General features: G+C 49.4%; 1 protein-coding gene across 1 annotated transcript in view; it reads right to left on the bottom strand.

Moving 5' to 3' along the window:
* Window positions 1-10,029: 10,029 nt before the first annotated feature.
* Window positions 10,030-12,975, bottom strand: part of LOC133763875 (lysine-specific demethylase 4D-like) — a 31,411-nt gene continuing 28,465 nt past the window's right edge. The window contains 2 exon segments of the mRNA XM_062197586.1: window positions 10,030-10,877; window positions 10,880-11,871. Coding sequence (XP_062053570.1) covers window positions 10,030-10,877; window positions 10,880-11,513 — 1,482 coding nt within the window. The 5' untranslated portion in view covers window positions 11,514-11,871.

Below are 12,975 nucleotides of genomic sequence, written 5' to 3'. Positions count from 1 at the left end.
GGCTGCAAGACAGGAAACTGGGTGACTCTGAGTCCCCAGGTGTGTTCTAGATCGTCCCCCTAGATATCCCCCAGATTATCTTCTCTACGTAATCTCTCTTTTGTAAAGATTGATTTATTCATTTGAGAGGCAGAATGACAGACACACAGAGAGATAGAGTGAGAAAAACAGAGAGTGAGGTCTTCCATCTGCCTGTTCACTCCCCAAGTAGACACAACAGTCAGAGTGGAACTCAAAGCCTGGAGCTTCTTCCGGGTGCCCCAGGAAGGTGCAGTGGTCCAAGCACTTGGACCATCTTCCACTGCTTTCCCAGGCGGTCAGCAGGGAGCTGGATTGCAATAGAGCTGCCAGTACACGAACCTGAGCCCATATGGGCTGCTTTGCTACACACAGAGGCTTAACCTCCTAAGCCACAGCATTGGCCCCTCTGCTTTTTTTTCTAAGTGGCTTCATTTATAGGTGAAGCAGTAACACACACTGAACTTTTGAAGAAATCAGAGGTTCACCTCCCAGGCTTGTTAATTCAATAGCAGGACTTCACTATGGACACGAATTTTGCCCAGGCCAACAGGGCAATCTCCTGGTCGAGCAGGCTCCTCACCCATGTCCTGGCTTAGTCAGGAGATTCACTGTCTCTGAGGTCTGTCCTGAGCCTGGTAGTTCCTCACCCCACTATGTTAATAGGTCCTCAGGGAAGTCTGCACATAAACTACAATAAAGAATGGAGGAGGGGAGGCCCGGTGTCCTGGGCTGGCCGCATCGACACCATCCAGACCTGCAGGGGGCCTGGCTGCTCCCAGTGCTGTCACCACTGCTGAGCCTGAGGCCTCAGCCTGCCCAGACTTCTGGAACCAAGAGGCAAAGGAGGCCCTGGCTGCCATCAGGAAGATGCACCCCATCCAGACGGCCACCAAGAACCCCATCCTCTTCCTGGGAGCCGGGATGGGGGTTTCCATAGTGACAGCCACATGGTCCTTAAGGGGCAGATGAGGGGATCTTGGGGCCCGACATACTTTCTGCCATGGGCCACTTCCCACAACTGCTGCATCCAAGACCTCCACATGGACAATAGGTGCCAGAGAGTGCTGGCACAGCCACAGCCTACCTGTGCGTGGTCAAGGCCAATGTAAAGACCATTGGCCTGGTTACGACCAGTACAACACAATCCAGGGCAATGTGGTGCTCTCTCGGGGACGTACAGGGCCAAGGAGGGAAGTGGGTGGGGGTGGTGACACCACCCAGTGCAGCACACCTCACCAGCAGAACACAGGTGCTCACTGTGAACCACAACTGGTACTCGGTGCTGGTGCCACTGCCTGCCTCGGGGCTGCAGCAGAGCTGCCAGGACACTGCCACACATGTGGTCTCCAACACAGACATCAACAAGATCCTGGGCGGGGGCGCAAGTTCATGTTTCCTAAGGGACCCCAGGCCCAGAGTACCCAATTGACTCAAGCAGAATGGGACCAACTTTGACGGGTAGAACCTGGTGCAGGAGGAGTGGCTGACAAAGCAGCAGGGGTACAGTAGGTGCAGAACCACGCAGAGCTCATGCAGGCGGCTCAGGGCTCCAGGGTGACCCACCTCATGGGTCTCTTTGAACCCTCAGACATGAAATATGAGACAGAAGGAGAGCCCCAGCAGGACCCCTCCCTGATGGTCCGACCAAGGCTGCCGTGCACCTAATGAGCCAGAACCCCCTTGGTTTCTTCCTCTTTGTGGAGGGGACCAACGCGAGCACGTCACCACCAGGCATAGCTCATCAGGCGCTCACTGAGACTGCCATTGAGAGGGCGGCCAGCTCACCAGCGAGCTGGACAGGCTGACCCCGGTCACCGCCAACCACCCCCCATCTTCTCCTTTGGGGGCTACACACTGAGGGGCAGCTCCATCTTTGCGCTGGCTCCGAGCAAGGCCTTGGACGGCAAGAACTACACCTCCATGCTGCAGGGCTAAGATCTGGGCTAAGCTCTGAGAGGGGGCAGCCGCCGAGACCTGAACGAGACTCAGAGCAGGTACCCCCGCGTACCAGCAGCTGGCAGCCGTGGGCAGACGCACAGCGGCGAGGACGTGGCGCTGCTGGCGCGAGGGCCACCGGCTCACCTGGTGCATGGCATGCAGGAGCAGTGCTGCAGGGCCCAAGTCCTGGCCTACTCCGCTAGTCTGGAGCCCTACACAGACTGCTCCCTGCTGCCCCCCGGCGGTCGCACCAATGCCGCGGGCCCTCGCTGCCATGGCTGGCAGGGACGCAGCTCCAGCTGTTCCTTCAAGGGCCACAGCGCCCTGACCTGCAAGGCCCCACGACCTTCTCCCACCCCACCCCACGACGCGCCCACTGCAGAACCCCTGTGCCCGCACCAGGTGTTCCCTCCACCGCCCCCGTATGAGGTCCTCAGCCCAGTGCTTGCCCGGCACTGCCACCTCCTGACCCCTAGCCCTGCCTCTTCCCGCCACTTTCTTCTTCGCTAAATCAGCCTCAGTTAAAAAGAGAGAGAGAGAGAGAGAGAGGCCGGTGCTGTGGGAGCGGGTTACCTCTCCTGCCTGCTGGCAACAATATGGTCGGCGGTTCGAGAACCCCTCCACTTCCAATCCAGTTCCCTGTCATTGGCCTGGGAAACAGCAGAAGATGGCACAAAGGCTTGGGCCCTGCACCCGCAGGTTGGAAGGCGGCAACAAAGCTCCTAGCTCTTGGCTTCCCATCTGCCCAACTCCCGGGTTGTAGCCTTATGGGGAGTGAAGGAGCAGATAGAAGACCTCTCTCTCTGTCCATCCTCTCTGTCCATAGGTAACTCTGCCTCTCAAGTAAATAAAGAAATCTTAAAAAATTTTAAAAAGAACGAAAAATACTTTATCATAAATGGTGAAAATCATCACTGAGGTACCATCAAGCCAAACAGAATTGCAATGGCGATGTTACTGTCAGATTTGAATGTTAAATAAGCACGCAGCTAAAGGAGAGGGGCCACTGGATGAAGAAAAACAAGCTTGGAAATAGTGAGTTAGGTACTCCACAAGCGTGTCAATGAATTAGCGTCAAAGAAAAAGTAAGTTTCCAAAAGGCGATAAAAGAAGCAATGATGATCGACAGTACAACTAACATGGCTGATGACAAGAATCGAAGATTATTCTTTGTACAAAAAGAAACAACCGAGGAGTAAACTTTACAAGAAAACAAGAAAATGCACATAAAGCATATAGGATACCATAGGTGGCATTGATAAAGGTCTCCCAAAGGCGTTTTTAAAGTTCCAATTGAGTCTGAAACACTTTTGGCATAAGGACTTTCTCTAAAGCACAGGTCTCAAATACGGTCTAACAGAATAAGAAATTGAGCTACCTGCCGTGGACAAAATCCTGATGCAGGGGAACACACTCTAGGACTCAGAGAGAGGTGGTTTCCCGTGGCCGCTGCAGTCCCAATGAGGCTCCATCTCTCCGCGCTTCCGGCTTTATACCTGAGCAAGGTTCGAATCCAATCAGCACTCAGCTCACCAAATCCCAGAGTTCGGTTTCCCTCTGACAGCCCAGGTTCATTTTGCCCCACCCTATTTGTTGACATTTCTAGCCAAACACAAAGGAGCATCAGAGTGGAAAATCCAGTGTTGCGGACAGGCAACCTTGACAGATACAAATAAAGAAATCCCAGGTAGCAATATGAATATCAAAGGAAAGTAGAGGGTACTCTGTTAAAAGCTTCATTGGGAAGGAAGAGTGACAGAAACCTGTCTTGCATCTGCTGGCTCCCTCCCCAGCTGGGAGCCACAGGCAGGGCTGGGCCAGGATGACCCCAGGAACCAGGAATTCCATCCTGGTCTCCCCCAAGAGGGGCAGGGGCCCAAGCACTTGGGCCATTCCTACAGCTTTCCCAGGTGCAGGGGCAGAAAGCTGGAGTGGAAGGGGAGTGGCCGGAACACGCACTATGGGAGGTCAGCGCTGTAGGGTGTGAACTAATCCTTTCTCTCACACACAATGCCCCAAGGGGACATTTTACACAAAGGCCCTTTACTAGTTTTGGAAAAGTGCTTTTGAAAATACAATTATTTTAGGGTTAAAAATTGATACAGAAACATAGATTTTCTTGATACTTTTTTTTTTTTTTTGGACAGGCAGAGTTAGACAGTGAGAGAGAGAGAGGCAGAGAGAAAGGTCTTCCTTCCGTTGATTCACCCCTCAAATGGCTGCTATGGCTGTCGGGCTGGGGCTGGCACATTGTGCCGATCCGAAGCCAAGAGCATGGTGCCTCCTCCTGGTCTCCCATGTGGGTGCAGGGCCCAAGGACCTGGGCCATCCTCCACTGCCTTCCTGGGCCACAGCAGAGAGCTGGACTGGAAGACTAGCAACCGGGACAGAATCCGGTGCCCCAATGGGGACTAGAACTGGGGGTGGAGGCACCACAGGCAGAGGGTTAGCCAAGTGAGCCTCAGTGCCAGCCTCTTAATACATTTCTAGCAACTTTTAGAAGATCCTTCATCTTTAAGAAAAGGACTAATTCAGCAGAAAGGATTAAAGTGAGTTCAGTAGGAAAGGACTAAAGTGAAGAAGGTGGAGCCGAGGCTGTGTTGCCTCCACTTAGGGCTCCAGCATCCCACAGCTGTGCGGGACTCCTGGCTGCTCTGCTTCCAATGCAGCTCCCTGCTAGCCTACCTGGAAGATCTGCTCTTTGCTCTTTCTTCCCCTCTCTCGGTCATTCTACCTTGCAAATAAATTAAAAGAACACCAATCAATAAGTAGATGTTGTGCATGTAACTACATACCAAAAACCTTTTTTTTTAATTTTTTTTTTTTGACAGGTAGAGTGGATAGTGAGAGAGAGAGAGAGACAGAGAAAAAGGTCTTCCTTTTTGCCGTTGGTTCACCCGCCAATGGCCGCTGCAGCCGGTGCATCGTGCTGATCCAAAGCCAGGAGCCAGGTGCTTCTCCTGATCTCCCATGGGGTTGTAGGGCTCCACAACTTGGGCCATCCTCCACTGCACTCCCGGGCCATAGCAGAGAGCTGGCCTGGAAGAGAGGCAACCGGGATAGAATCCGGCGCCCCGACTGGGACTAGAATCTGGTGTGCTGGCACCGCAAAAGGAGGATTAGCCTGTTAAGCCACAGCGCCGGCCCAAAAACCTTTCTTTTTAAAAGGAATTGGGATAAAACATTTCATGTTAGGCACCTAACCACACAGCACTGAGATGCTGAAAACCCGTTTCAAGCTAAAATGAACAAATCTCCAAGCATTCTGGTCATTTTTTCCCCAACATTATTTCTTAAATACTGCTCAGTAGAGCTGTGAAGAGAAGTAATAATACTATGAAAAAAAAAAAGAAAGAAAGAAAAGAAAAGCAACAAAATATATAGGAACCAAGGAAATGTCTCCTGGTGGTCAGAATTTGAATAAGTGAGGAAAAATATAAAGTAACATTTAGGTTAATCCACAGGACAAAATAAACATCTATGAGCTCATACTGAAATACAAAAAGACTGAATAAAGAAACAAACTGTGGATGAGCAGATGTCTCTTGTTTCAGAATTCCCAGTAAGTCATTGTGTTTCTCTCCCCTGCACGAGTCATAAATCATGTTGAGGAGACACACCCTTAACAAAAATCACAAATCTGTTGACAAGACACACCCTTAACACCATGGGATTAAAAATGCACTCTTCAGGGCGGGCACTGTGACATAGCATGGAAGCTCCACCTGCAGTTCCGCATCACATGTGGGCGCAGGTTTGAATCCCGGCTGTTCCACTTCCAATCCAGCTCTGCTATGGCTTGGGAAAGCAGTAGTGAGGGCCCAAGTCCTTGGGCCCCTGCACCAGCTTGGGAGACCCAGATGAAGCTCCTGGCTACTGGCTTCTGATCAGCACAGCTTCAGCCGCTGAGACCAATTGGGGAGTGAACCAGTGGATGGAAGACTTTTTTCTCTCTCCCTCTTTGTCTTTCTCCCTCTCTCTGCCTCTCCTTCTCTCTATGTAACTCTTTCAAGTAAAGGAATAATCTTGTAAAAAAAAAAATGTACTCTCCCTCTGTGATCCATCTAAGAAACCATGAGCCCCATGAGATGAAGAGAAAAGCACTAAGCAGATTCCATCAGAGGGGCATCCTGCATAGTGCTGCCCTTCACTCCCCAGCACTGTCAGGTTTCTGAATAAGTCTTTCCTTAAAAAGAGGGAAAGTCTGAGAAGCTATCAGAGCTGAGAGAAATCTAGGGAGACATAAAAACCACGTGTAATGTAGTATGATATCCTGGGACAGAAAAAGGACATTAAGGAAAAATTAAGAGAATCAGGATCAATTGTTGCCTTTAGTTAATAAGAATTCGTCGATACCAGTTCTTTTATTTTCAGGAATATGGGAAATTGTGTATGTGTGTGTTTGTGGGGAGGTTGTTCTAATGCAATTGTCTATTTATATAGTCATAACTTATGTAAATCTAAAGGCTAGGGGCCAGCAGTGTGTTACAGCAGGTTAAACTTCTCCACTTTGGATCAGCTCCCTGCTATTGCTCCTGGGGAGGCAGAGGAGGATGGCCCAAATTCTTGTGCCCCTGCACCCACACGGAGACTGGGAAGAAGCTCCTGGCTCCTATTAGGCCTGGCCTGGCGCTGGGCTGACATGGCCATTTGGGGAGTGAACCAGCAATGGTACTAGTATCTTTCAACTGATGCATAATAGTTACCATGTTCCACTCTTTTTAGAGACACATGGATTGTTCAGATGTCTAAATTGTTATGAAGTGTGTAAATATCTAGGAATAGAATTGCTTATGGATAGTTGTATGCTTAAGTTCACAAGACTCTGACAAATAGTTTTCAACTATTTCAACATGATTCTGTGATCCCACAAGCAATGTGCATGTCAATTGCTCTGAATGTGGCGCTGTTCTTCTCAGAGAATATGTGGTTCCAGAAACCCACAGAGAAAAGTGGGGTCTATCACACCAAAGGCTGGCTTCTTGTCCCTGTGACTTCTAGTATGCAAAGGAGCATGCTTTCATCCAGAAAAACAACAGAAGTTCTTGGAAGCTGAGATTGACATCTGTCCATTTCTATCTCCCCAGATCACTGAATAACCACACAAAGAAAGACTATAGTGTCATTGGTAGGAAACGTCCTTATGGCCCTCATCTGAGGGAAGGAGGGAGGAGAGGGAAGCAGGTTTGAGCAGAGGGAACAGTGGAGCTGCGGTGCAGTTCCAAAGACAGTCTCTGCAATCCTGCAGGGAGCTCTAGGGCTGAAGTGGCCTTGGACGTTGTCCTGATTGTGCGGAGACAGCCACGCTGTTCTGTTCCAGCAAGGAGCCGGGACCCAGAGTGCACTAAGCTGGGAAGAGGTATGACCTGGGGTGAGGCAGCTCCTGCAGCCAAAGGTGCTGACAAGCTGAAGGCTATCTGCCTCCTGCACTCCCGGGGCATTAGGGCTTTAAGAAAGGACAAAGAGGCTCAAGGTCTTATCACATAAAAGTTGATTCCTTGCTCACCCAAGATCTACTGCGGGTGCAGCAGCTCTCCAGGAGAGCCCCCTTCCAAGTGAATCCTGCGTGCTCCATCTCATCATTCCACCATCTCAATATTGACTTTACCCTGCTCTGAGTCAAACACCCTCACCCTCCTCTGTGCCTGGAGTCTCTTGAGGTCAGTCTCTCAGCCTCCAGGATCCAAAGAATAAGATCCTATTACTTGTATTACAAAAAGCAAAGCTGCCTAGCCTTGTGCACAGAGGGGAAGACAAAGGTTTATGCCCCTCCTCACTCAGAACTCATTTCCCTCAGTCCTGCTTTCAGTGTTACCTCGTGCTTCCACTTCCAGAGCTACCATAATTATGTAGGGGGAGAAAAGAAGGTGTTTCCAAGAAGAGGGGTGGCTGGCTCCTCTGAAACAGGTCTTTCTGTACCCAAAGTGACATTTTCCATTTCCCAAAATATTTTCTGCATTTCTTCACTTTGTGCATTTCAGAGGTGCAAACCTTGTCTAAATAGCTATCATTCTCATCGATATTAGATGCTATGCTTTTTCTGCCCCCAATTCTCCACGGATTTAAGCTGATTGTTTGAATATGTAAATGGCATCATGTCAAATGTGGTTTTCAACTTCCAGTGCCTTCTTGGTTTTTTTAAGATTTATTATTTATTTGAAAGGCGGAGTTACAGAGAGGCAGAGAGACACAGAGAGAGAAAAAGAGAGAGAGAAGTCTTCCATCCACTAGTTCACTCCCCAGATGGCCATAATTGCCAGAGCTGCACTAATCTGAAGCCGGGAGCCAGGAGCTTCTTCTGGGTCTCCCCCATGGGAGCAGGGGCCCAAGGACTTGGGCCATCTTCTACTGCTTTCCTAAGCCATAGCAGAGAGCTGGATTGGAAGTGGCACAGCCAGGACTCAAACCGGTGCCTATGTGGGATGCCGCCACAGCACCAGCCCCATCAGTGCCTTCTTATTTCAAGTTGAAAAAATTCAGATCCTTGGGGCTGATGCTGTGGTGCAGCAGGTTAACGCCCTGGCCTGAAGCGCTGGCATCCCATACGGGTGCCAGTTTGAGACCCAGCTGCTCCACTTCTGATCCAGCTCTCTGCTATGGCCTGGGAAAGCAGTAGAACAGCCCAAGTCCTTGGGCCCCTAAACCCGCGTGGGAGACCCGGAAGAAGCTCCTGGCACCTGATCAGCGCAGGTCTGGCCATTGCAAAACCAATTAGTGAGTGAACCATCAGATAGAAGACCTCTCTCTCTCTCTCTCTCTCTCTGCCTCTCCTCTCTCTGTGTAACTCTTTCACATAAATAAAAAAAAAAACTTTAAAAAAGAAAAAGAATATTCAGATCCTTAACATGAGATGCAAGGCCCTCCCTGCTTTGTCCCCCCTCTCCTTCTCCTTCCTCTCCAGGCACCAGAAGCAAATGGACTTCTATTCCGTTCCTGGAAAAGCAAAACCCCAAAGCCCCATGTTGAGTTTATGATACTTGCTGGTCCCTGCAAACGGAAAACTCTGCTCTGGCCCTCTCCTTTCTGTCAACTGAGGCTCAGAAGTGTTTCCTGCTCTGTGAACCCTTGCTTGGCCAGGGACCAGCGCCAGCCCTGGCCCTTCTCCTCCATTCTACCCTGCTTTAGGTTCTTCACAGTGGATAATACTAGTTGATATTATCCTGCTCATTTATTTATAGACTTGCGTATTGTTATGAGTAAATGAATTGATAGTGAGGAATTTATGGATGGCTTACAAAAGAAGGGAAGACCTGGGGAACCACCAACTACCAAGTTATCCCAAAGCATAGCTGCAAGCCAAACTTCCCCAGTGGCACCAACCAGCCAGATCCCAACAAACCCACTCATCATCACCTCCCACTGTAATTAGCCCATGAACACTTTTGCCATTAAGGTTTTGAAATCATTAAGAAAGATGAATAAAAGAATAACCCTTCCTCCCCCAGCTGTTTTAAAGTAAAATATCAGAAACAAAGGCAGAGTTTACCATTTGGTTATCTTTAATATTTGTGAATGAATATTGATGACAGTGCATTTTAAATGCAACCATAACTTAGGTCGTCCGTTTCTTTCTGTGACTCTATGAACCTAATTCAAAACTGCTTCATTTTTCAAGAAATGGTTGAGGATGATGGGGGTAGAGGAGACATGGAAGGAAAACCAAAGTCCAGGACTCTTTGGAAGCACAGCAGCCTCCCCTGCAGGCCCAAGAGAGCAGGAGATGGGTGTAGACGAGATTCCGGAAACCTTGGCAGAACCCGATTCTCAGAGACACAGCAATGGCCAGTGGATGGAACCTCAACTAGAGAGATCGAAGTTGTCAAAGTCCCAAGGCATGCCAGGGTCTGAGCAGAAGAACATGGATGGGCAATTTGGCAACTACCAGGCACTCAGCAGTGCTGCTTCAGGGCACGCCAACATGGGGGCGTTCTCTGCAGGACCGGTTAATGCAAACTCATTCAGAACTCTGCCCCGTAAAAGTGACAGTCAGCAAACCTCCATGCAGCTGACAGGGGAGTATGAAGGGGGCCCATGGGCTCAGGGCACAGGGCCCAAGCAGCTCCCGGAAGCCTAAGCGGGGAGCTGCGGCCCCAGGCTTGGTGCAGGATTGACCATCAAGATACCACGCTCAGGTGAGGACTGAGGCTGGGAGCGCGCAGCTGTGCGCCCTGTTCTGACCGAGAGGCGCCTCTTTGCTGGCGACTGGAGGCTTGGCTCCTGCAGCCCCAGTTCCCTAGAGCGACGCCGACAGCCACGTGTGACAGTTGAGAGGACCTCTGGGGCACAGGGACCCAGTGAAGTCCGCGGGGCTGCCTGTGGTTTCCTGGAACTGTGGGCAATGCCCGCTGGCTGTGCTGTAGATTCCCCGGCAGCCCGTAGGCGCTGGGGAGCCTTGCAGCGAGTACCATCGCCTGCAGCCAGGGACCTAGCAAGTTTGGAAGCCAAGCCTCGGGCTGCCCTCCAGAGCCCGCGATCCTGCTTCCACTTGGTCAGCTCCGGGCTGGTGCGTGCCGTAGGCTCCGTGTGGTCCAGGGCCGTCCGATCTTGGCCGCACTTCCACAGCTCATAGCGCTCGGGTTGCAGGATACGAACAAAGGCATCCATGTCAAAGGTGACCCTGGCTTCCCCGCAGCTGCACTGAGAGGCCACTTTGCCATAATTGATCCAGCGCAAGGTGGCGAAATTGATGGCTTCGGCGCAGTTGAAGCCGTGGTTGAAGCCCGCGTGGTAGCCGTAGGGAAAGGTGACCATGAACTCGCCAGCCTGCTGAGTGACGCGGCGGAAGGGGATGGCGTTCTGCCGCAGGACGCTGGGCGAGATGAGGGCCACCTTGTGCCGCAGGAAGGCCTGGCAGCTGCGGGAACTGCCCGGGAACAGCTGCCCGGCCAGGCGTTCCAGGCGCCGCCCGTGCTCCGGGGCACCGCGTACCACGTTTTGGGCTCCCCGAAGTGCAGGTAGTTGATGCTGTACAGGTCCATGTCCTCCGTGTGCCAGGCGAACGTGGTCTTCCACATGCCAAAGTACAGGTAGGGCGTGTTGACTCCCTCGATGACCACGCCGCACTCCTGCTCCAACAGGTCCTGAATGGTGCCCAGGCGCCTGAGGTTCCAGTGTGCTGTGTTGTCATCAAACAGAGAGCCGCTGATGTCAGCACCATAGATCGGGGCATCATAGAGACGGTTTTTCCAGTATTTTCGCTCCAACTCTTCAAAAGTCAGGTGCGCTGGGGTCTGGTATTTTGTGCTGTTGGCCAGTTGGCGGTACTCGCTCAGAGTCATGGCTTTGTTCTTTTTATGGAATTGAGTAAAGACACCTGCCCCGCCATAGGCCACTTGCTGGAGGGGGCGAGTTATTAAGATGTCATCGATGTCATCATAGCTCTGTCTGGCCCTCCACTCCTTGGGTGGGATGACCTTGGCCAGGCCTCCTCGGTGTGCACCCCGAGATTCCATGTAAGCAATATAGTTATCAAAATCACTAAACTCTTCTTTGGTTGGGTGAAATACCATTATGCTGCAATTTGGATTCTGAGCACGATGGGCCTTAGACTTCATAGTTTCGATGTAATAAGCAGCCAAATTTCAATGTTTAGCTAAGTCAAGATGGTTCAGGATGGAAGAAAAGTCCACCTTTGAAGATCTGAGTTGGTGTTTCTAGGAGGTAGCAGGATCCACCAATTAGGGTTTTTTTGCAAATAAGGTAATAATCCCTTTTAGGCTTGCTGTGTCACCAGGGGCACTCCACTGTGGGTGGCAGCTTTGTCCAGGCTCTGATGGTCAGTGAGTCTGCAATTGGTACTGTTCCTCAGGTGGTGGCTGGCTCTACCTCCTTGAGGTCTACTGAATAGCCTAGACTTGGGTGGGTGACTCAGATGTAGTTGAGTATATATGAGTGCTGTGTCTAATACAAAATCTGAAAGAAAGAATATAGAAACATTGAAAATTAATGTTTAGAAAAAAGTTAGGAAAGAATTACAAAATAAATACCAGAATGAGAAACTACTATTCCAAAGATAGGCTAAAATGTTATAAGATTATCAATACAAGTGATGGTATGGATGTGGAACAAGAATCCTCACTCTCTACTAGAATGAGCATTTCAGGTATGGAAAGTCAAGACACAAAATTGTCCAACTAGAAGGACCACTATGGGTGAGATCCTAGTGGAAAGAAGTGGTCATCAAAGAAGGGTATACTTTTCTCTGAAGAGAGGAGAGACCTTCCACTTAGCTTATGGCCTGGTCTAAATATTGATGGGGCTTGTGGATTCAAAAGGCTTCCATAGCCTAGGCAAGAGCCTCAGGTGATCACTGATGTCATACGTAAGAGTGTTAATTGTTAAAGTAACAAGAGTCACTGTGCACCAACTTCTCATGCAGGACCTATGCTATCAAAGAGTTACATTAGGAGAGTTAGAAGTAAAACCTGTTTTCAAAGATTTATTCCATTTTAGTGTATTAAGTGGATGGTATTATTATATCTTATAAGTTTCAGTTATGCCAAAGAGTCCAACTCCATGCTTGTTTTCTTGGTGCTTCTTTAATTAATGATTAAGCTTATTCCCAAATATTTATTTCCTTTAGTATATTAAGTGGAGGATATTCTTATGTCTCATAAACTGCAGTTATGTCTAAGTGCTCCCAAAAGATGTATCATTTTTGGGTGCTTCTTTAAGTGAATTAAGTTTCTCAAAAAAATTGAAATTAATTTCGAGATGGAATGATTTTGAACAGCCCTTATCTTGACTGTTGAGAAACCCTTTTTTTTTCTTACCAATTATTGAACTCTTTGATTACTGTAAATAATCTTCAGTGTATCAAGTTAGTTGGAAATAGAATTTAGTATAAGATAAGCCTGGGAATTGAAGAGGGAAGAAGAAGAGAGGTCGGAGTGCAGGTGGGGAAGCGAGCAGGGTGCGAAGAATCACTGTATTCCTAAAGTTGCACTTATGAAATGCATGAAGTTTCTATTCCTTAAGTAAAAGATTTCTTTGGGAAAAAAAAGAAAACAAAGAGTT

The sequence above is a fragment of the Lepus europaeus genome, chromosome 7 (assembly GCF_033115175.1).
Source record: "Lepus europaeus isolate LE1 chromosome 7, mLepTim1.pri, whole genome shotgun sequence".
Classification (NCBI taxonomy): domain Eukaryota; kingdom Metazoa; phylum Chordata; class Mammalia; order Lagomorpha; family Leporidae; genus Lepus; species Lepus europaeus.
Note: the sequence above shows the minus strand (reverse complement) of the source record. Positions and strands in the feature narration are given on the sequence as shown.